We start from the raw sequence: 25520 nt of genomic DNA, 5'->3' as shown, positions 1-25520 counted from the left end.
ATACCCCCTCAGTACTTACCCAGATGACAAGTTATTGTCAGATGAAGTCATTAATAAAGTAGTGAAAACTTACACATATAAGTAAAATGTAAGGATCTACAATACATTTTTAAAAAGATTAGAAGGAATGCAAGTTCAAAGGCATCCTCAGCAACTTGGTGAGGCTCTAAGCAGTTCAGCAAGACACTATCTCTAAATAAAATACAAAAAAAGAGTCAGTGGCTCAGTGGTAAAGTGTTCCGGGATTTAATCTCTGGTACAAAAAAAAAAAAAAAATGCCTAGAGTTGCTGTCTACACTGTATAAAAGAGAAGGTTGGAAAACTAACATTGAACTCCTATATTTCACATACACTAGTTAGTTTGCCTATTATTTCATCAATCTGAAGCAGGTAAGTATGATAGAATTAAGAATAAATGAGGGCTGGGGTTGTGGCTCAGTGGTAGAGCACTCACCTAACAAGTGTGAGGCCCTGGGTTGGATCCTCAGAACACATAAAAATAAATAAATAAGTAAAATAAAGGTATTGTGTCCAACTACAACTGAAAAATAAATATTAAAAAATAATAAATGAGAAGAGATTAAATTAGTTAAAATGGATAAATATTAATTTGAGAAACATTTATTTCCAGCCACTGTGGCACACACCTGTAATTTCTGCTACTTGGGAAGGTGAGGTAGAAGGATTGCAAGTTTGAGGCCTGGGAAACTTAGACAAAAAATAAAAAGGGTTGGGGATGTAGCTCAGTGGAGAGTGCCCCTGTTAATGCCTGATACCACAAAAGATACATTTTGACCATCTTTCTGTCTTCCAGATACAGTACTACATAATATAATGATGAATAGGGTAAAATACCTGTTCTCATAGAGGTCAAAGTCTAGATGAGATAAAATATAATTACAAAAGTATAATAAGACTTATTACACTTTTAGTTTATAAAATGTTTAATTAGATAATGTGAAAGTTTATAAACACAGAAAAATAAACTGTGTGATGTTAAAAAAATGTGCCTTCTGTAAGAAAAGCTACGAATTACAAGAGGGGGTTTCAAATTTTGGGGGTGCAGGGCTAAGGTGTGGGCCTATTACTGAGGATCCTAGACAAATTTTACTTATATGAATTATTTTTGTAGATATGTAATGTATTAGAAACTTTAAAATAACAATAGTAGTATCATTTAAAATTTTTATTTTTGGATTGTTCATTGCTATTATATAAAAATAAAATAATAGACTTTTATCCTAAAAATATAAAAATAGCAAATCTCATTGTTATAAACATGAAAAGATTTTATGAAAAATAACTATATTTTCCAAAAAAAATTAATCAGAGAGAGCGGCACTGTTTTACATTTTAATAAGTCTCTTTAATTCTGGGTTTATCTGCTTCTACATTCAAACTATTGCAATATATTGTTTTGAATTAAATCTACAAAGAAAACATAATATCATACAGATATATATTTGGAGAAGGAAGGACTTCATTGATTCTTAAAGGGTCCAGGGGACTCCCAGGGTTTTGTTTGGTTCTGAAGATTAAACCCAGAAACATTTTTACTACTGAACTACATCCTCAGCCCTTTTTATGTTTTTGGTTTGAGACAAGGTCTCACTAAGCTGCTTAGGGCTTTGATAAGTAATGACATCATCATCATCATCATCATCATCATCATCATCATCATTATTTTATTTATTTTTGGAGGTACTAGGGATTGAATCCAGGGCCTCAGTGTGTTAGGCAAATGCTCTACCATTGAGCCATAGCCCCAGCTCAGGGTCGGGTAAATTGCTGAGGCTGGCTTTGAATTTGTGGTCTTCCTGTTTTAGCCTCCCAAGTCATTGAGTAGCAGGGATTACAAGCATGCCCTACCACACTCAGGTGAACTCCCGAGAGTTCTAAAAGAACATTTTAGATCTGCTGAATTACAGACAAGAACATCCTATCAGATCACGTTTGTCATGCTAGAAAGGAAGTGGTTACACTATACATTTACTCACAGTATTTTAGAATGCAAAGTGAAAATCAGTTTAACAATTTCTTAAACTCAGTATAAGAAGCCAAAAGATTTTATATCTGAAATCTCATAGGTTTTTTTTGAAGCTAGTGTTAAATAATTTTTCTTCTGAGTAGGCACATGCAATGTTCTTGGCCACCTTAAAGGGGCAGCAGCAACATAACAATTCAGTCCCACTGCACTTTCTAAATGAAAGCTCAGGCAGACTAGATGAATTGTCATCAAGAATAAAATTGGGCTGGGACTGTAGCTCAGGGCTAGGGCTATAGCTCAGTGGTAGAGTGCCCACCTTGCACACATGAGGCACTGGGTTCAATCCTCAGCACCACATAAAAATAAAGATATTGTGTCTATCTACAACTAAAAAAATATTTTAAAAAAGAATAAAATTAAGCCAGTCATGGTGGCGCACACCTTTGTAATCCCAGCAGCCGAGACAGGAGGATTGAGAGTTCAAAGCTAGCCTCAGCAACAGCGAGGCACTAAGCAGCTCAGTGAGACCCTGTCTCTAATAAAATACAAAATAGGGCTGGGGATGTGACTTAGCAGTTGAGTGCCAAAAAAGAAAAAATAATAATAAGATTAATGTCTGCACACACATGAAAGAAAGACAGAAATATAATTAAACACTAACCAAAAGGTAAGGTTGAATGTGGTTCATCAATAAGAGTTTGGTCACAGTTAAGGATGATAAAAGATGGGATGATAAATGGATTTAGTAAGCTAGTCTAGAATATTAAATATTCATGTTAAATGAAGGTAAAATATTCACCAGAGTTTATAGGAAATATTGCAATACTAATATAGGCTGTATGTGATTTATCAAAAGAGTTGCATTTTTTTTCAAATTTGACAGATTAGATCTTTATTTATAAGACAGTATCATTCTGAGAATCTACCATGTGCCAAACATTATGCCCTTATGAATAAAAATGAATAAAAGATAAACCCTTATTATAAATCAAGTATCTTTGGTGAGAAAAATAGACAGGACCACAACTGATTGTTATAATACAAAGTCTTAGGTGCTTTAATAGCAATATTATAGCAGAGCTATAGAAGCATGGAAAACAGTACAATGTGGTTAAGGAATGGGTTCAGTTAAAAAGGTTTCAAAGAGATGATGACATGAGTTAAAGAATAAGTAGGATTTCACAAGGTAGAAAAGGAAGTTAGGCACATAAACAGAAGAACCAATATTAACAAAAACTATTAATGCTTGAGAATTTGCAAGTTTGTGGAGCTATGAATTGTCCAATGTCTATAGCTAAATGTGAAATATAGGCTGGGCACTGGCTAGAAAGATTGCTGAATGCCATAATAATAAAAACTTTAGACTTGATACTATAGGCAATGGGTGCAAAGATTTCTTAAAATATTTTTAAGATGTTGATTGACCTTTATTTCATTCATTTATTTATATGCAGTGATGAGAATCAAACCCAGTACCTCACACATGCTAGACCAACCTGAAACAAAGATTTTTTTAAGCAGGAGCATGACTTAATCTATATGTATTCTAGGAGGGTAAAAAATAAGAGACTGTTCTAGCAGCGCGGAGAATGGAGTAAAATGCGAAAGGCTAGTAAGAGGAGAGCAAATACAATGATCTTGGCAAGAGAAGGCAAGGAACTGAATTATGATAGTGGCATTAGGAATGAAAAGTCAGAATAGACATTTTAGGAGTGGAATTGAAAGGACATGGTGACCCATATTAACAAATTTATTAATCTCCTACTATATGCCAGGCAACTATCCTAGGCTCTAGGGATATGAAAGTGAACAAAAGGACAAAGTCCCTTTGTGAAACTTACGTTGTAGTGGGGACACTATAGAAAGAACTTTGATCAATTTGATTTGAAGGGATAGAAGTGAGGAGATAACTATTGCCAAGAATGAACCCAAGGACTGGGGTTATAGATCAGTGGTAGAGTGCTCACTTCACACGTTGTGAAACACTGAATCGATCCTCAGCACCCCATAAAAAATAAAGGTATTGTATCCATCTGCAACTAAAAAAAAAAGAATGAACCCAAGCTGGGTGTCATGGTGCATGCTTATAATCTCAGGGACTTGGGAGGCTGAGACAGAAGGATGCAAGTTCAAGACCAGCCTCGGCAAGACCCTGTCTCAAAAAAAAAAAAAAAAAAAAAGATGAGGGGGAAGGGGCTGGGATTTGGCTTAGTGGTTTAACACCTGTAACCTGTACTCCCAGTGACTGGGGAGGCTGAGGCAACTTAGTGAGACCTCTCTCAAAATTAAAGAAAGTAGAAAACCTCAGCAACTTAGTGAGACCTTCTCTCAAAATTAAAGAAATAGAAAAAAATGGGGAGGGGGGGTGTCGCTGAGAGTGTAGCTTAGTGCCAGTGCCAGTGTGTCTCTGGATTCAATCTCTAGTATCACAAAAGCAATAAAAAAACCACACAAATAAAAGAAACTCCCTAAAAAACAAGATTTCTAGTTGGAGACAAATGGGTTACCACTGAGATTAAATTTAAAAGTATGTTTAAGTCAGAAAAGGAACTCAGTTTTGAACAGGTTTTATTGCCTGCCAAAATTATATTTGAGGCCAGGCATGGTGGCTTGCACCTATCATCCCAGAGACTTGGGAGATTGAGGCAGGAGGATCACAAGTTCAAGACCAGCCTCAGCAATTTAGTGAGGCCCTGAGCAACTTAGCAAGACCCTATCTCAAAATAAAAAATGGGCCCAGAATGTAGCTCAGTGGTAAAGATCCCCTGGATTCAATTTCCAGTACCTTCCCTTGCAAAATTAAATTTTGGGTCTGGTTGTGCATAGATTAAGAATCATGGAATTTTAGAACTCCATTTTCTAAGAACCTTACAAATCATCTAGTTCAACAATTCAACCCCTTCATTTACTATATAAAGAAATGAGAGGCAGAAAGATATTCAACGACCTATCTAAGGTTACAAGCTGCTAAGTAGTGGAACAAGGAACTAGATTCCAGGTTTCTTAACTTAGTCACTCTGTCATTCAACATTATTACCTATTTTAAGTACATGAAACATTACACATATGTAAATAACATGCTCAATGGCAATATTAATGTTGGTATCAATTTTCATTGTACTTGTGAAAATAGGCTTTGAGAAGTTTTTAAAAATGACTTAATTGCTTGATAAAATGTTTCTAGAATAAAATAATTTCCAGGTAAGATATTAAGATATGAAGTCAAGCCATGAGAGAATAAGTCTAATAGTAGAATGTAATAGTAAGTATAACATATTTTTGGGAGGCTACTGGGGATTGAACCCAAGGCCACATTCATACTAAGTACATATTTTACCACTGAGCACTGCCACCCATAACACATTTTTCTTAAAATATGCATGTTAATGATTCAGTTATAGAATTTCTTTACATCTATGTTTAACTTCTAATTTTCATAATTTTTATTAATTTCCCTTCACTTTTTAGATATGCAATTGAAATATTTCAAGAATAGCAAATAATGCAAGAATCAAAAGAATTTGAAATCATAGCTCTCTATTATTTAAAATAGCCGTTTCACTGTATTATTATCTCCTTTTCCAAGGAGAATAGAATTGTCAAGACAGTGACTGTTTTAAATCTGCATTTTTAAAAATTTGAAATATATTTTTTATTTGTTCTTTTTAGTTATACATGACAATAGAATTTTTGTTATTGTTGTTTTTGGCACTGGGGATTGAACTCAGGGGCACTCAAGAACTGAGCCACATCTCCAGCCCTATTTAGTATTTTTAGTATTTTATTTAAAGACAGGGTCTCACTGAGTTGCTTAGTGCCTTGTTTTGCTGAGGCTGGCTTTGAACACGTGATCCTCCTGCCTCAGCCTCCCTGAGCAGCTGGGATTACAGGCATGCACCATCACGCCTGGCAGTAAAACGTATTTTGACATACCATATATCATGGAATATAACTTCCCATTTTTGTGATTGTACATGATATGTAGTTACATTGGTAGTGTATTCATATATGAACATAGGAAAGTTATGTCCAATTCATTCTACTGCCTTTCCCCTTCCCATCCCCCCACCATTCCCCCTACTCCCCCCGTGCAATCTGGTCAACCTCCAATGCCCCTCTCCTCACCTATTTTGAGTCATCATCCACATATCAGAGAGAACATTCAGTCTTTGATTTTGGGGATTGGCTTATTTCACTTAGCATAATAACCTCCAGCTCCATCCATTTACTGGCAAATACCATAATTTCATTCTTTTTCTTTTTTTAAAATTTATTTTTTAGTTGTAGTTGGACTCAATATCTTTATTTGTTTATTTTTATGTGGTGCTGAGGATCGAACCCAGGCCCTTGCACGGCTAGGCGAGTGATCTACTGCTGAGTCACAACCACAGCCCAATTTCATTCTTATTTAAGGCTGAATAATATTCCAATATTATTGGATCCATAGATTAGCTATTGTGAACTGAGCTGCTATGAACATTGATATGGCTGCATCACTATAGTATGCTGATTTTAAGTCCTTTGGGTATAAACTGAGGAGTGGGATAACTGGGTCAAATGATGGTTCCGTTTCAAGTTTTCTGAGGAATCCGCATACTGCTTTTCCCAGTGGTTTCACCAATTTTTAGTCCCACCAGCAATGTATGAATGTACCTTTCTCCCCACATCCTCGCCAACATTGTTATCTGTCTTCTTGATAATTGCCATTCTGACTGGAAAGAGATAAAATCTCAGTGTAGTTTTAATTTGCATTTCTGTAATTGCTAGTGATTTTTGAACATTTTTCATATATTTGTTGACCATTCGTATTGCTTCTTCTGTGAAGTGTCTGTTCAGTTCTTTTGCACATTAAATCTGTATTCCATTGAACTCAAGCAAATTCTTCATCTCAACTTTTAAGAAAGGTTTAATTCAAACACTTAACTATGTACTTCAAGTAAATGTTAAAACCTAATTCTTACAGTCTTTGGAATAAACAACAAATTGTTTATAGCTTCATAAAATGCAATCCTAATTTTTTATCATTTTTTACTTGTGCAAGAAACATAAATATAACTTCACTGTATCTAATTAACAAAGTTGCAACTTTATTCTTTAAAAATTAAGCTACAATGGGCTGGGGATGTGGCTCAAGCGGTAGCGCGCTCGCCTGGCATGCGTGCGGCCCGGGTTCGATCCTCCAGCACCACATACAAACAAAGATGTTGTGTCCGCCAATAACTAATAAATAAATAAACATTTAAAAAAAAAATTAAGCTACAAAACCCATCATAGGGGGTGGGGCTGTGACTCAGAGGTAGCTCACTTGCGTGATGTGTGTGAGGCTCTGGGTTCGATTCTCAGCACCACATATAAATAAATAAAATAAAGGTCTATCAGCAACTAAAAAAAAAATTAGAAAACCCATCATAAACTTCATCACAACTTAAAAATATGAAATAAGATCTAATTTTATCTATTGAAATAGTGAGAATTTTCCTTCCAACCAATACACAATTCCTCACTGAAAACCAAGAATCTTATTTTCAACCTGCTTTGACATTCTTCTCTAATAATTATATATAATATTTTGCTTTCATAAAACTATATATATTCACCATACTATGAGCCCTGAAAGATAAGAATTGCTCAATCCTCTCAATATCCTTAGTGTTTCACACAATATCAAGTATAAGCTCAATTTATATTTGATGAATGACAAATAACAGAAAAACTGTGGATCTAAAACAGCCCAAATAAGATATGATTGACATCTATAAAAGGAAGGCTCATGATAGCTAACTAAATAATAGTAGAAGATAAAAGGGGGCGGGTTATTCTAAATATCATAGACAAACAATCAGTAACCTGGGGCTTCAGGAAGTTGTCTTTCCAAGCAAATGGCTGTAATAACTGCTGGAGGAGTCTGGGCCTCTTCAGCCTCTCTACAAAGTGGTAGATGGTCTTTCACTGAAAAACATAGCTGGGAATTAGAAGACCTAGACCTCTGGCTCCAACAAGTCAGTGGGGTAAGGAGGCAGAAGAATAGTAAATAAGTACTTAACTTCTATTTATGGAAAGCTCTAGGAGTCACAAAAACATGTAAGGTACAGGCACCCAGTTCTAAGCCCAGCAGACTTTCTATCATACCATCCTTCCTTCAGACTTGCCCTAATACATACCAGATCAGGGAATTGCATATTCAAGTGTCTAGGGTCAGGTAATATAAATGCTATGTAATGCAACTGAAGGTAACATAAATGAGTGTGATTAGTTGTAAAACAATAGGGGATCATGGAGACTATGTCAAATGGAGAATGTATACCCTGTCTTGGTTCCAAAGTGTTGCTACTATGTAGAAATGTTGCCCCAATTTTGCCCAGATTTTCCAGTTTTTCAAGACAGAATGTAAATCCATATTTTAATGTAAAAAGTACCAATATTTAGGCATTTCTATGGCTTAGAAGTTTCTTTTGATTTTCAATTTGTGGTTCCATTATCTACATGAATGGAACACAGTGAGAAAATGGAAAGGGACAAAGGGGAGACCCAATTTGATCAGAAAAAGAAAGACAGAATCAAAGAGGAAGAAAGGATAGGAAAGGAGCACAGAGAGGAGGGCCGGAGCAAATCTCACCAACCTCAAAACCTACCTATGGAGTCCCACCCAATTTACTTCTAATTTGAGAACAAAGAGGAAGAGATGTCTGGAGGGAAAAAAAAGGAGGAATAAAGAATCTGTTGAACTGTTGAGCACTTACTAGATGGAAACTACTACATCAGATGCTTTCCAAGATGCTTTCACTGAGATATGACAATACAAGCGGAAAAAAATCCTTTGAAAGCAGAAAAGACTAGAAAATACTAACAGAAGTGTCAGATTATGAGAACACCTTTTTATGTTCTGCATAATTTTTTTTAGGGGGGAGAGAGAGAGAGAGAGAGAGAGAGAGAGAGAGAGAGAGAGAGAGAAATGAATCACACAATGCTTTTTTTTTTTTTTATATGTGGTGCTGAGAATCGAACCCAGGTCCCGCCAGTGTTAAGCGAGCGCTCTACCGCTGAGCCACAATCCCAGCCCCATGTTATGAATAATTTTTAACCATAAGTATAATATAGTTGTATTAACTTTATAACACAAGTAATAACTACGAGTTAAGGTAAATTTCTGGGTTAAAATCTGCCTACCCTAGGGCTGGGGCTGTAGCTCAGTGGTAGAGCACCTGCCTTGCATGCGTGAGACCCTGGGTTCAATCCCCAGCACCACATAAAAATAAAGATATTGTGACCATCTGCAACTTAAAAAAATATATATGTGTGGTGTGTGTGTGTGTGTGTGTGTATATATATATGTATATATGTATATGTATGTATACATATATATGTATGTATATATGTATGTGTGTGTGTGTGTGTGTATATATATATATATATATATATATATATATATATATATATAAAATCTGCCTACCTTAGAATGTACAAAATATATACAAGTGTTGGAGCATTTGCTTAGCGTGCACAAGCCCTGGGTTCAATCCACAGCACACTCATACATATACACACACATATACACACACAAGTACAGGACCATAAATTAAGTCAAACTATACATTGAATATTTATGTAAAAGAATAAAATATAACAATTTCAAATATGTGTAATATGTAACTATGCAATCAGAAAATCAGAAGAGAGAGCATGAAAGAAACTTCACAGGTGATATGAACTACAGATTGAATAAATAAGAAAAGAAATACGTGAAATTGTTAAGAAATGTTTGTAAGTCATTCTCCCTCTGAATTATAAACTACCAAGATTTTTTTGTGTGTATGATTTTTTGAGTGTGGTGTACAAAATTATAAAATATGCTAAAAGTTCTCTTTTCTGCAAAAACTTTTAGACAACTGCCCATCTCCTATATACAACTCTCATGTTTATTTTTATTAAAACATTTTTTTAGTTGTTGATGGACATTTATTGTATTTATTTGTATGGTGCTGAGAATCGAACCCAGTGCTTCACACATGCTAGGCCCCTCTCATGTATATTTGAATATTTTTTTGTATTCCAGGGCTTTTCAAAATAACAGTTTAATTTTTTTAATGAACAAATTACATTATTCCATGCCACTTTGGTTGTAAGCAATCTCAATCTCCAATTCTCTTCCAAACATACATATTTAGTTTTCATTTTATTCATGAGTAAAACCTTAACCTATATACTTCAAGTGAAATTTTAGGGGAAAAATACTGTTCAAAAACCTAGATAATGCATTCCTTTGTTGGTGCTAAATATAGTCATCTCAAGATGACATACATTTTGACAATGATCTGCCTTACATGTCAAATTTTCAAAAATAGCACAGATTCTCATTTTAAAGTGAGCAGGAAAAATTGCTACTCACTATTTTAATTGAAAATGGATTTGAAAGTGAAAATTGCCAATTAAAACTAGATTACATCAGTAACCATAAAAAGGAAAACTGAATTTAAAATAATTTTGTTGTGGTTTTTGCTTAGGGCTCTTTAAGTGAGTTGTTGGCAGGTAGAATAAAGAATTGCACACTATTTTAAAAAAATTATTCATGGAAGCATCACCAAAATATAAAATACCTTCAGAAATAGATGCTAATAGCTGTGAGGAAGAAGAAGTTTAAACCAGTTACATCAGTAATCAGAGTTCATTTATACAAAATATACCTTCCTCTAAAAACCCTTTCCTTCATTTGATTACACTTTTTTTTTTCTTAGCAATACTCTAAAACTCAAAAGAACTTCAGAGATATCTATGTTTCAAGTTTCCTTATGGCAACAATTTAACCCATAAAAGGATTTTAGGGGTGCAAATTATGCGGTCCACTCAATAATGTGTGACTAAATTGGTATAAATACTTAAACTTATTTAATCACACTATCCACCACATACTTATGTTATGACTGGAAGACCAGTGGGCCCGTATTATATGAACTCATTAACAAAATTTAGCTGATGAATGATGTTCTCATCGCTTTGGTCAGATAACTAACTTCTTTCTATGGTTTACTTCTTTTCTCCACCTGCCTCTTTCTCAAGGACAGACATTTTGTTAGGACATATCCTCATGCTATTTTTACCGTCTTATCTCTCTCTCCCAACTCTTTGTTCACGATGTAGCCTTTAATAAATATAAAATAAATATCTTGAAGTCATTGCAATAACCAACTAAACACTCAATTTGATTACTTTTCTTGCAAATGTCAATAATAATAAATATTTAGTATTTATAGAACGTTTCCAGTTCACAAAGACCAGCTGGCATTATCAAATGCATATATAGACAAGGGACTTCTCAAGAGGTTACTACATTCTTCTCTTCAACTTTGAGCTCTACTTGCTCCATCTCCAGCATCCCACGTCGGGTAGACTTAAAAAAAAAAAAAACAAAACCCACCATCCCCCACCAACAACAAAAAACAGTTTTGGAGATGATAGGCTGTTAAATCACATATTTCATTCCCAGCCTCCACAGGGGCCGATCAGGAATGATTCTTAAATAATGGCACTGCTGGTGGAGACGTATGCCTCTGGGGCGCGTGGCGGGGGATCGCAGTGAACTTTATCCTCTCGGACCCCAAAGGGACAAGCAAGGGGACAGGCACCCACTCTTTTCCTGCAGTAGTACAGGAACGCATCCAAAACACAACCGATAAGGCAAGGCAGAGAAGAAGCAAGGGAGGGGAGCAGGGAATCGCAATCAGAAGCCAGAGGCAGGAACACCGAGATGGCGAGGCCAACCCGAGCCCACAGGACGCAGCCCCGAGGGTCGCAGCCTTCGGGCCCGAAACCGAAGCCTACTTACAGCTGGATGGAACCCGGTGCGCTCTAGTGCTGCAGCGGAGCCGGCCAGGAGCCTGGGCGTCCGGAGCGCCTCTTTGCTGTCGCTGCTTCCACAAGCGCCAGGGGACCCGACACCTCGGTCTTCGCCACCCCCATTCCACGTTACCCCAAACCCTCTTACCCTTCAGGAACTGGTGACAAGCTTAGGTCCTCTTTGAGTGCGGAGAGATTGTGTGCGTCCGGCGCTTGGGTGTGGGTAGGGGTCTGGGAGTTCTGACCGCAGCCACTGCTGCTCCAGTCGCTGGGAGCCCTCTGGCTGCCGCCACCGCCGCCGCCGTCCCCAGCAGCAAGTTTCCATAAAAGTCCTGGTGCGCAGCCTGTTCCCGCATTCCAGACGGGCCCAGCGCCGGCTGCAGCTGTTCCAAAACACAAGGCCAGTTCCCCCACCCCCCCACCCCCACCGTATCACCCAGAGAAGGGTGGAGAGTCCTGGAGAAAGGCGAGCGAGCGGGCGGTGGCTGCCAACTTTCCGCCAGAACTTGCCTGTTGCCCGGCCATGAGTGCCTGAACTGATCCCCAACCTTGGGCCTGCCTCCACCTACAGCAGGGCCCAGAGAAGTGAGACTGCCTGTCCCATGGGAAAGGAATGATGCTAGAATGATCATCCCCAGACTGCTTCCTTACGACCTGTCTGCCCACTTCTCTCATTTTTCTACCTACTTTTTTTTTTTTTTTGGTACCAGGGATTGAACCCAGGGGCGTTTAGCCACTGAGCCACATCACATCCCCAGCCCTTTTTTGTATTTTATTTAGAGACAGGGTCTCCCTGAGTTGCTAAGTGTCTGGCCAAGTTGCTGAGGCTGGCTTTGAATTCACGATCCTTCAGCCTCCTGAGCGCTGGGGTTACAGGCGTGGGCCACCACACTCAGCAACCTGTTTTCATTTCTAATCAAATAGGGAAGCTATTATTATTATTGTTGTTGTTGTTATTTGTGGTGCTGGGGATTGAACCCAGGGCCTTGTGCATGCAAGGCAAGCACTTCACCAACTGAGAAAAGGAGCTATAGCCTCAGCCCTAGCGTTGACTTTTGATCAGCTTTTCCTCTGTTACCGAGAGCCTGGTTGGACAACCCCAGAACACTTCATCAGTTTATTGTTCTCTTTTTCTTGAGCTCTGGTTTTTAACTCCAATAAGTTGATAGAAAAAAAGTTGGAGAAGGAAAAAGAATATAATTAATTTTTGTATGTGTGTTTTGTAGTAATTTTCACTCTTCCTTAACTGAAGGCAAATCATCTCTGGTTTTCCTAAACGTTCATAAAGGCATCTGTGAGTATTAGCCATGCCCCCTTTTTTTTTTCAACTTGGATCACTAGCCTGTGAATTAAATCCATCAGACAACATCATATTAGATTGTGAAATACACATCCAGAAGAGGCATTTTTTGGTGGGGGAGATTACTGCATTTTAAATAAAAAAAAAAAATCAAACTGATATCCAGACAGATACACCAAGAACAAAGGTAACTACTTGCAACTTCAGGCTCCTGGCAGTACTCAGGTCATATTTCAGGGATGTCAAAAGACCTTTTGCTCATAAATATATCTGTTTCCCATCCCCATTCCCACACTATTTATCAGGATGAAAATTCTTTTTTTCTTTATTAAGTTATTTATTTATTCTAATTTGTTATAAATGATGGCAGAATGCAATTCATTTCATATTACACATATAGAGCACAATTTTTCAAATCATTGGTTGTACACAAAGTATTTTCACACCATTCGTGTCTTCATAAATGTGCTTAGGGTAATGATGTATAACTCATTCCACCATCATTCTTACCCTCTTGCTCCCTCCCTCACCTTTGCCCTATCTAAAGTTCCTCCATTCCTACCATGCTCCCACCATTGCCATTATGAGCCAGCATCCTCAAAGAAAACATTCGGCCTTTTTTTGGGGGGGATTGGCTTACTTCACTTAGCATTATATTCTCCAACTCCATCCATTTACCTGCAAATGCCATGATTTTATTCTCATTTAATGTTAAGTAATTGTTCCATTGTGTATATATACCAAAGTTTCCCTATCTGTTCATCTACTGAAGAGCATCTGGGTTGGTTCCACAATTTAGCTATTGTGAATTGTGCTGCTATAAACATTGATATGGCTGACTCTCTGTAGTGTGATGTTTTTAAGTCCTTTGGGTATAGGCTGAGGAGAGAGATAGCTAGGTCAAATGGTGGTTCCACTCCCAGTTATCCAAGGAATCTCCATGCTGCTTTCCAGATTGGCTGCACCAATTCGCAGTCCCACCAGCAATGTATGAGTGTACCTTTCTCCCCACATCCTCGCCAACACTTATTGTTGTCTTCATAATAGCTGCCATTGTGACTGGAGTGAGATGTTTTGATTTGCATTTCTCTAATTGCTAGAGATGTTGAACATTTTTTCATATATTTGTTGATTGATTGTATATCATCTTCTGAGAAGTGTCTGTTCAGGTCCTTGGCCCATTTATTGATTGGGTTACTTATTTTTTTGGTGCCTAGATTTTTGAGTTCTTTATATACCCTAGAGTTTAGTGATCTATCTGATGTGCAGGCGGTAAAAACTTGCTCCCAAGCTGCAGGATCCCTATTCACCTCACTGATTATTTCTTTTGCTGAAAAGAAGCTTTTTAGTTGGAATCCATCCCATTTATCGATTCTTGGTTTTAATTCTTGCGCTACGGGTGTCTAAATAAGAAAGTTGGGGCCTAATCCCACATAATGGAGATTTGGGCCTACTTTTTCTTCTATTAGGCGCAAGGTCTCTGGTAATTCCTAGGTCCTTGATCACTTTGAGTTGAGTTTTGTGCATGGTGAGAGATAAAGGTTTAACAGGATGAAAATTCTTTTAAGATGAGTAAGGCAACCAAACTAGGTGCCCTTCAACAGATGAATGGATAAAGAAAATCTGGTATAGATACACAATGGAATAATATTTTCTTTATTTTATTTACTTATTTATATGTGGTGCTGAGAATTGAACCCAATGCCTCACACGTGCTAGGCAACTGCTGGCTCTACCACAGAGCCATAACCCTAGCTCTACTCATCCATAAAAAGGAATGAAATCATGGCATCTGTTGGTAAATGGATGGAACTGGAGACTATCATGCTAAGTGAAATAAGCCAATCCCCCCAAAACAAAGGCCAAATGTTCTGATATACGGATGCTAACACACAATAAGGCTGGGGGTGGGGTGGAATAGAAGTACTTTGGATTAGACAAGGGTGAATGAAGGGAAGAGAAGGAGGATGGGAATAGAAAAAAGTAAAATGAATGGAATATAATTTTCCTATGTTCATACATGAATAAACTCCACATCATGTACAACCACAAGAATGGGAAATTATATGTCATGTATGTATAACATGTCAAAATACATTCTACTTTCACGTATAACTAAAAAGAAGAAATAAAAAAAAAGACAGGTAACATATTCATTCCTCAGTGAAGCTCTAAGTTGGCAATTAAAATGGTTAAATACAGATAGTGATGGGTGGTTGGTATTATGTAGCTTGCCCCTGCGCTCCCTTCAGTATCCTCACCTTGGCCTTGGTTAGTTCATGGTCATTCTGGCTGCATGGCTTTTCACAAGGTATTCCTTCAGCATGACATCCTCTTCCCCCATTCTTCACCTAACTTCCACATATCCTTTGGAATCACCACTTAAATATCACTTCCTCATGTTTACATGGCTCACTGCCTGCTACAGTCTGGATATGGTTTACAATATCTGTATGTGCTCATCCCATCCTTTTCCTCTCTATTCATATCAATTTATAACTATATATTTTTGTGATTTAAAAAAACTGAATAGGAGCTTTCTAATTTTGTGTTTCTCAACAGATTCACTATATTAAAAAAGCTCTCCATTCTTTCTAAAAAATGCTGAAAACTACCCACCGCCTGCAAGGCCTACTTACTCACCAATTTATCACCCTTTCAACAAATTATCAGTTTTAGATACTGAAGATACAGCAGGAACAAAATGAATAAAGTTCCCATTCTCGTGGAACATAAATTCTAATAGAAGACGGATAAGCAAATAAATGACATACGTAGTACTTAGTGATATGCAATATTTATAAAATGAGCGGGAAAGTAGGGAACATCAAGAATAGGTGGGGAGTGAATGTTATAATTTTAGATAGAGCAACTAGAGAAAGCCTCAAGTGAGTAAAACTATTAAAAGTGAGGCAATGTATTAGTTCATTTCCTATTACTGTAACAAAATATCTGAGGCCAGATAACTCTAAAGAAAGGAGGTTTATTTAGCTCACAGTTCTGAAGTTTCAGGGCAAAGTTTCAGGGCAAAGTTTGGCTCTGGTGAGGACATCATGACAGATGGCATCACAATGGCACAGAGTTTGTGGGAGAGGGTGAGATCACACAGTGAGACAGGGAGCCAGAGTGTAGGGTGGACCAATAATGATCTCTCACTAAGCCCTACCTCTTAAAGGTTCTACTACCTCTTAACATTGTATGGGGACCAAACTTCCAACACATGAACTTTTTTTTTATATGAATTTTTCAGTTTTTATTCATTTATTTATATGCAGTGCTGAGAATTGAATCCAGTGCCTCACACAAGTGAGGCATGTGTTCTACCGCTAAGCCACAATCCCAGTCCACAAAACATGAACTTTTGAATATTGTAAACCATATCCAGACTGTAGCAGGCAGTGAGCCATGTAAACATCTGAAGACTGGACCAAGGAGAGATACAAAGGCCCAGAGAAGGATCAAGGAAGCTTGTGTGGGTGAAGCTTGAGTACATGAGGAGTAAAATAACAAGAGGTGGGCTGGGGCAGGGGATGAGGGTAAAACCCTTTCTGTAGGGCTGGGATGTGGCTCAAGTGGTAGCGTGCTCGCCTGGCATGCGTGCGGCCTGGGTTCGATCCTCACCACCACATACAAACAAAGATGTTGTGTCCGCTAAAAACTAAAAAATAAATATATTTTAAAAAAACCCTTTTTGTATAGTGTAAGGACTTTGCTTTTTACTCTAAGATGGGTGGCCATGGTGGGTTTTGAACAAAGTGGTGACATGACTGCTTGTAACATGTTCATCTCAGCTGATGTGCTGGAAATTTACTAAATGAGACAAGTGAGGAAGCAATTGAGAGACTTCCACAGGAATCAGGATGTGGGATAATAGGGATATGAACCAAGGTGATAGCTGTGAAGGTAGTGACACATGGCTTGGCTCATTTTTTTTTTTCTTGGTACATTTTTAGGTAGAACTTGTAACAGGCTATGAAGTGAAATGAAAAGAGGTTTTTGGCTCTTGAACTGAAGAAGAGAGCTGACATTCACTCAGAGGGGAAGACTGGTAGGGGTGGTCAGGGGCTAAGTTTTAATAGGCTAAATCTGAGAAAATTACAAGAAATCCAAGACTTGTCAGATTGTATAAACATTCCTGACATATCTATCATGAACCAGCTGAATTTGTTGTCAATCTTGACTGTATCAGAGCTTTTTCTTTTTTTCATGGTGCTGGGATCAAATCAAGGGTGTTAAAAAACATTTTAGGCAAGTTCTGTACCACTGAGCTATACTGCTAATATATGAAATCTTATATTAAAGTTAAAAGACTGTTATAATCCTTATAAGACCTAAGTTGAATGCTTTGAAAAGACTTAATAAAGGCAAATAGCTTACAAAAATTATCATTAACCTAGGTGTGGCGAGGACATGTACAAAAAGATTGGGTACAAGCTTAGTAAAACCTAGGGAGATTACATACGCATTGCTTTCATATCTAAGTTGTTTTCTCCTTTAAAAGGGCCATGAAATAGGAGCTGGGGCTGTAGCTTAGTGGTAGAGCGCTTGCCTAGCATGTGTGAGGCACTGGGTTCGATCCTCAGCACCACATAAAAATTAAAAATATAAATAAAGCTATTGTGTCTAACTACAACAACATTTAAAAGAACAAAAGAAAAAAAAAAAGAGGGTAATGAAAGAAAAACAAAAGTAAGGGACTAGAAATCCCAGAAAATGACTTAAGGGTGTAGTTTCTGGACCAAGATATCTTGGAATATCCAGTGAATCCATATTTTAACTAAAGATCTTCATTTATTTATTTATTCGTTCTAATCAGTTATACATGACAATAGACTGCTCTTTGATTCATTGTATACAGATAGAGCACAATTTTTGACTTCTCTGATTGTAACCAAAGTAGGGTCATCATGCCATTCCTGCTAACTAAAGGTCTTGAGGCCATGATGGTCCTAAAAGCCAGGAGTGGTGAAAGAGGCTACTCAGGAAGCTGATGAAGGAGGATCACTTGAGCCCAGGAATTTGTAACCAGTCTGGGAAACACAGTGAGACTGTCTCAAACAAAGGAGAAAAAAAAGGGAAGGAAATATTTGCTTGAACCTACTTTATATCACATATTAAGTACTTCATTTGGTTTTTTTTTTTTTTTTTTTTTTTTTTGGTACTGGGGACTGCACCCAGGGGCATTCTACCATTAAGCTACATCCCCATCATTTATTTTATTTTTTGGTACTGTGGATTGAACTTAGGGGAGCTTAACAAACTGAGTCACATTCCCAGCCCTTTTTATTTTGAGACAGTGTGTTGCTAAATTACTTAGGCCCTCAATAAGTTGCTATGGCTGGCCTTGAATTTGCAATCCTCCTGCCTTAGCATCCTGGGTCACTGGGATTATAGGCATGCACCACCACACCTGGAAAATACTTCATACTTTTTCAAAGTTACTGGAATCATTCTCTAAGCATTACTAAAAACAATTTACAGTTTGATAAGTTATATATTCCAATTGCTTTCAGATGGTAAAATGCTTCTCTAGAGTCAAGAACTATGGTGTTATTTCAAACATAGCAAATTATCAGTTCTGTAATTTCCTATATATAAATGTACTTTGTGAAAGGCTTCTATGACACATAAAAAAAGCAAAATGCTGAGGAGATATTTGATGTATCAGTTGCTTTGCTGTGGCTTTTAAGTAAAGAATAAAAAGTGTCATAGAAGGAAGGTTTGCTCTTTTTCTTTTCTCTTCTGAAATCCAGCCCTTCCCTGCCCAAATGATGAAAGTTATTGTGTGGTTTTCACTGTTTAGAACTTCAGCAGACCAAAGAGCTTGTGCAGCCTGATCAGAAATATCAATAGCATAGGACAACAAGGGATCAAGGGGGAAAAGTGGCAGGGTAAGGAATCAGAGAACATAGGGAACAGGAAAAAACATTAAAGAAAAAAACAAGTCAAAAGCAGCATAAGAACAGTAAAAAAAGACAGTGGATAAAAAAAAAAATCCTACAAGTACTGTAATAACAGAAAAGCGAGATGCTTGCAGAGAAGCATTTTATATGCACATAAGAATTCAGAGAGAGATGTTTAAAGGGCAAAATATTAAGTTCAGACAGTACGATCAAAGAGGATGCATGAGACAACAAAGAATATGACAGAAATGACATAGAAAACAGTAAATGAGACAGAAATACCAATTTGGGTCCCCATTCTACTCTAACCCTATAACCAGAATGGAAAAGACTCAATGTTTGTATGATTTGCTTATTAAGTAATATACTTCAGTTGATAAGTTTGAAACTTTTTTTTTTACATAATGGCTAGTATGCAGCTCAGCTGGAGAGTGTTCAAGCATTCAAGAGACCCTGGTTTTAATCCCAGCACTATAAATAAATAAATAACTGGCTGCATAATTATATAACTACCTATTTATCTATGTAACACATGCTTAATTACTTTATAACAAACCTATTTGTTTAAAGTCTCAAATTAAGAATAGTGTTTTTGTGTCCAGGCGAATCCTTTCTGCCATCTGTTGGCAGCATCTCTCTCCTTGACTAAATGTATCTAAACCCTTTTCAAGATATCATGAGAAAGGAGGTTGAAATCTGAAGAGGGATGGATGCACGTGTATCAGTTTGATAAATTTATATTATGCTTGATGGCATTACCCACTGCAACACTTTAATTAAAACACAAGTACTTTGACTTTATTCATCACAAAACTACCTTTCTTTTTCCCACTTAGTACATAAAGAGACACACGTTTACATTCAATTTCAATGCTTCTACAGCTGTCTATGTTCTCTATGTGTGTGTATACACACACACACACACACACACACACATATATGTATATATGTGGTGATATACAGATGGAAAGCCCTCATAGCGTAGAGTTTAATGAGACAATTGTGACCTTCCAATTATACATAAACATTGTTTAAAGTATGCAATACATTTCCTAGGTGTACAATCACTTTTTTATTTGGCAGTTATAGAAATACATCCATGTCATAGTGCTTATTTTGGCTAAAGAGCCAATGCTATTTTTTTCTGCTACTGTAGTGTTTTATTTTTACACAAATTAATTCAGTTCTTACATTTAAGAAATAAATACATTTACTGATATCAACCAAGTAAAGCTAAAACATGGTTGTTCTCAAACTAGACCAAAACAGTGACATAACCATTAGGAACAAGGTAAAGATGTCCTTATTTCCATTTTTCACAGATAATATAAATTCTTATTAAATCTCACATACTTATATTAATCTGATTTATCCAAGTAAAAAAAAATTGAATTCAGCCTAATTCTTACAGTCACTTTGAAATTTACAACCCAACCAATTTCTAAATACATGTGCATATTAAAATAAAAGCAAATGGGTTATAAATATATTTAAAAATTTCTGATTATGAAATTTCACAGAGAAGTACATTAAATGTTACTTTGGCATTCCTGTTTCCTAGGCTTAAAGGAACAATAAACTAATAATTCCTTTGTAATGCAAATAATAACTCTTTTGGGAATAAGTAGAAAATATTACATCTTAAGGCAAGAAACATTGGAAATACTTTTTACAGTCATCTAACAACAAATTAATAAAACTGATTCTAAATGGATGCAAATGATTGAATGCTACTTTATGAGAAAGAGAAAGTTCTTTGGAGCTGACTATAACAGTATGAAAAACTTAGCTTTTAAAAAGTTAGTTCAATTTTGACATTTTAGTAACATATCGTTAACCTCTGGGTAAGAAGTAACCACTTTGTTACGTGTAAAAAAAAAATGTAGACAAACCAAACTAGAAAAAATTTTTAAAAAGTAACATGTAAATCATCTGAACACTTATTTTTTTCTTCCAGAAAAGAGGAGGAAAAGTCATTTTCTCAGGACTGACTAATCCAAGGCCCTGTTTTAACTTACATATGGGAGTGAATGAAGGGACTCATGATGGTTAACTGTACTTTCCTGACAATACCACCAGGAGTAAGTTGATGGGTTTTACCCTGAAAGGCTTTAGACTAGTTTAAGTGTTATTTTATTTTTTAATAAAATAACTGCTTAATCCAGTTTTAAGGTAAATAAAAAGAGGCATGTATATCTTCAGTACCCTTCTGCAGTCAGAAATATTCTTTTTAGAAAATGTTTACTTTTCAAAAAAGTCATGTTTCTTCACATACAATAGACTTTTCCTACATTTATTGCCCTGAAATTCTATTTGGTTACTCTTATCCCTTTTGTTAAAAGGCCACAAAGAAAGCTTCTTTGTAATGTTGTAGCTACAGAACTGATCAAAAACTAATCATCAAAATCAAGCACTGAATTTGAAAAATCAACCTCCTGAAGATGGGCAATTTTTTCTGTTTTAAAAAATTGAAATGTGAGAGAGGTGGGGGGATGGGGGAGGAGAGAGGAGAGGAGAGACCCAAATATCTCCTAGAACTCCATTCACCTTGTCTGATGAAATAAATTCCCCATGGTTATCTAATAGCAGCATTATTAAACAGTGCAATTCTTCCAAATTGAGTTCAAACAGTATCTTTCTTAAATAAAATAGTAAGTTCATTCATAGCTTTTGTTTATAAATAAAAATCATGGCATAAAACATTTAGCCTCAGTTGAGTAAATTAGTAGAAGTAATAACTGCCCTGCCCATGAGGTAATGGGAATGAACACACGCACATATGTGTATGTGTGCATCATTCAAAGCCAGTGATACCTCAACAAGAGGGTGAAAAAACTCAATACTAAATGAAAAGTAAAATGTTACATAACATACTTCTAATACTCCTCCATCAGTGAGAATTATGAATAGGCAATTGTTAATTTAAAAATCTGTGTAAGAGGGCTGGGGATGTGGCTCAAGCGGTAGCGCGCTCGCCTGGCATGCGTGCGGCCCGGGTTCGATCCTCAGCACCACATACCAACAAAGATGTTGTGTCCGCCGAGAACTAAAAAATAAATATTAAAAATTCTCTCTCTTCTCTCTCTCTCTCTCCTCTCTCACTCTCTCTTAAAAAAAAAAAAAAAGAAACTAGTTAGTCCTGTGGCAGCATCACGTGAAGCTGCTCCATCAGAAGCACATCTGTCTTCCAGAGCACCTGCCTCTGCACCAGTCCTGTGCAGAACTCCTGCCTCAGCCATAAAAAAAAAAAAAAAAAAAAAAAAAATCTGTGTAAGAGGACTGGGGATGTAGCTCAGCAGCAGAGCATTTGCCTAGCATGCATGAGGCCCTGAGTTTGATCCCCCAAACTGAAAACAAAACAAAACTAAGACACAAAGGAGTTATATACTCAAGAACAATTAGAGTAATATTTCATATATTTAATGTTCTAACCTATACAGTACATGCAAAAATTGCATGATTCTGAATTTCATATTTTGTGATTGATTTAAATTATTGTGGCACATAAATTTTAATACTTAAAAATTATTCCTTTTCACTTTTCATTTTCTATTCATTAATCTGAAACTAGGCACTTTAATCTAAAAATGCATTTTAAAAAAATGCATTTTAGATCCTTTTGTGTAATTCACTCCTAAAATGTATAAAGACCACTTCAGGAGCAAAAGCAACAAATCTAACCCACTGATACAGTCAGCCACTCCAAACAAGTGGTATATGACTTAGGAACAAAATTAATGCAATTCTAAAAATATCTAATACACTCTGAAAAGCCTCACTCAAGAACAACCCACTTGTTCATTCACTTGTCATAGAGGACACAGAATATACTTCCATATCATTAAAAATATTTTGTTCTTTATCAGAGGAAGAAAAAAGAAAAAAATTCTTTAAAACCTCACCAAGATTCAGTGGGGTGCAGTATCCTATGCCTGTAATCCAGCTACTTGGGAGATTGAGACAGGAGGATCTCAAGTTCAAGGCCAGCCTCAGCAACTTAGCGAGACTCTGCCTCAAAATAATTTTTTTTTTTTAAAGAGCTGGGAATGTAGCTCAGTGGTAAAGCACCCCTGAGTCCAATCCCAGCACTGCAAAAAAAAAAAAAAAAAAAAAGAATAACAACAAAAAAACCTATGACTCAAAGTATGAACATCTTAAAAATATGGGCATACTATAACAAATTCCCAGTGTGCTGAGTCCCCTATGAGAGTAACTAAAAACTTGTTTTGTGGAAGAATAAAAGAGAAATTATTTTACTATTACCAAGTTTGAATACCTCAGGGGTTGGGAGTCAGTCTCAAAATTACATTTATAAAGGGTATATTTTAAATTGCTTTTCTTAGTAAACAAATGCTATCTTTTGAATCAATATTAATTCAAGAGAAAAATGTTCTAATTATTAAAAGATTAAGGGCTGGGGATGTGGCTCAAGTGGTAGCGCGCTCGCCTGGTATGTGTGCGACCCGGGTTCGATCCTCCTCAGCACCACACACCAACAAAGATGTTGTGTCCGCCGAGAACTGAAAAATAAATATTAAAAATTCTCTCTCTCTCTCTCTCTCCTCTCTCACTCTCTCTTTAAAAAAAAAATAAATAAAAATAAATAAAATTAAAAAAAAAAGATTAAAGTACTTCAGTCTCTGTATTGTAATTCATAGGACCAACAGTTAACATATTTTGGAAACTACAATTAATCTAACATAAAGTTACAAGTTGTAAACTTGTGTCAATTCATCTAAATGTTTTATATTGATACTCAGTGATTACAATTTCTCTGATTGAAATACATAAACAAATGTACAGGCAATAATATAAGCAGTACACATTAAATGCCACTACTGCCTAAATTTGATCTAACAAACGAATAACTTTACAGTTAAAAAACACGTTTTCAGGCAGTTAAACATATTGACACTAGGAGTAATATATTCTTCTATGTATGGACCACAAAGGTGTTATAATATATTCTTGCATGTGTGGACCATGAAGGACTTGGCTAAATGTATACTTTCAAGGTGCAAAGAAAAAAAACAAACCTTTTAAGTATGACACTGGACATTTCTGACAGCTTGAAGATGATAAATCAATTAACTCCCAAGTATTGGCTTCAAATTAAGCAATATTCCTATAGAATTCACAATTCACAACTTAAATTACTACCTAGATTATTAAAAAGCTGCTCTGAATATACTACACAGGGATGCAAAGAATTTCTATATAAGTACAGTACTTATTTTTTTTAAGTAAAGTACTTATTCATTCATTCTTTACTAGATTTTTTCCCCTCCCTGAGTCCACATCCACCAATTATGTAATACATATTACAAAATCAATAGTTACCTTAAAATATTTTATACCACTCTCAAAATGTATGATTCTTATGGTACTTATTGTACTTTGGCTTCCAATAGCCCACTGGATATAACATGACCATGACCGCTTAAACAGCTACTGGTGTGTCTCAGGGCATCTGCTCCAAGATAGGCCATTAAAAGTTCCATGCGGCGAATGAGTAACTGCATGAGGTCTTCTGCCAAAGTCTCTATACTTGAATAGCGCACCTTCTCAAAATCAAAAATGTCTTTGAGAAAGAAAATAACTTGATTCTGGAGAATGAACACAAAACAAATTGGCATGTATTAGATCGAAATTATATTAAATCTAAAGAGTTACTAACATTATATCTAGCATTATATCAGGAGTCAGAACATCTGAACTCCAGGGATGATTTCACATCTCATTGGAAAAGAGACCTTGAACAAGCCATGTAACCTTTTTTTGGGTCCCATTTTCTTTTTGACAGATAAATATAAGATAATACCACCCATCCAATTTACTACTCAGGGCTGATATAATGATTAAAAAGAAATCTGAGAGAAGTGCCTGTAAACCCTAAAGCATGTATAAATGTGAGGGGCTATTTATTAGCCTTTCCTTCATTGTTTCCTCTGAGTACTGGTACTACTTTAGGAGAAAAATAAACTATTTTCAATAATCATAAATAATTATTAAATGTGCATTCTTCTGTACAAAACCCCTTAAGACACAAAAAATAAAAATAAGTCCAGGCCTCAAATCAGAGAAAGACCTAGAAGAATATTTTACCTCAGTAAGTTGATACTTATTTTGAAACTCATCTCCCCCTCCCCCCTGGGCTATGGACCAAACTCAGGCCTCAAGCATGCTAGGCAAAAACTGTGCCACCGAGCTAAATCCCTAACCCCTGACACTCATTTAAGTACATTTACTTAAATGGGTGGTATACTATTCTTTTTAATAGTATACTACTATTAAGTATACTATAAATTGTAAATTTCAATTGCCAGGTCATGATGAAAAGAAAGTAATTCCAAAGAAAAAAAGCAGGAATATATCATTTATATCCTCTAGAAATCAAATACTAAGTACGAACAAGACATATAGGTTCACTGGATTTTATATTCACAAGGGTAATTAGCAATCAACCTGTGAAGTCCCATCATTTTGAAGACAAAAGGAT

General features: G+C 36.3%; 2 protein-coding genes and 1 non-coding gene across 5 annotated transcripts in view; 1 reads left to right on the top strand and 2 right to left on the bottom strand.

Moving 5' to 3' along the window:
- Nexn (nexilin F-actin binding protein) overlaps positions 1–12155 on the bottom strand; it is a 43997-nt gene extending 31842 nt beyond the window's left edge. The window contains exon 1 of one of the 2 annotated variants that reach the window (XM_026409241.2): positions 11967–12155. The gene's annotated coding sequence lies outside the window, so the exon portion shown is untranslated. The remainder of the gene's footprint in view (positions 1–11966) is intronic. The other variant, XM_026409248.2, reaches the window with a different exon arrangement.
- Trnaa-ugc (transfer RNA alanine (anticodon UGC)) lies at positions 9163–9235 on the top strand. Its single transcript has one exon. It is a non-coding gene; the product is annotated as a tRNA-Ala (tRNA).
- A 7644-nt stretch (positions 12156–19799) lies between the features above and the next one.
- The window catches only part of Miga1 (mitoguardin 1), an 80612-nt gene continuing 74891 nt past the window's right edge, over positions 19800–25520 (bottom strand). Inside the window, exons 16-17 of one of the 2 annotated variants that reach the window (XM_026409745.2) lie at positions 24362–24627; positions 19800–23541 (exon numbers count right to left, since the gene is read on the bottom strand). In XM_026409745.2, coding sequence (XP_026265530.1) covers positions 24409–24627 — 219 coding nt within the window. In that variant the 3' untranslated portion in view covers positions 19800–23541; positions 24362–24408. Of the gene's footprint in view, positions 23542–23644; positions 24628–25520 lie in introns of those variants that run through there. The other variant, XM_026409738.2, reaches the window with a different exon arrangement.

Source organism: Urocitellus parryii, chromosome 11, assembly GCF_045843805.1.
Source record: "Urocitellus parryii isolate mUroPar1 chromosome 11, mUroPar1.hap1, whole genome shotgun sequence".
In the NCBI taxonomy this organism is placed as follows: domain Eukaryota; kingdom Metazoa; phylum Chordata; class Mammalia; order Rodentia; family Sciuridae; genus Urocitellus; species Urocitellus parryii.
This window is presented reverse-complemented; position numbering and strand designations above follow the sequence as displayed.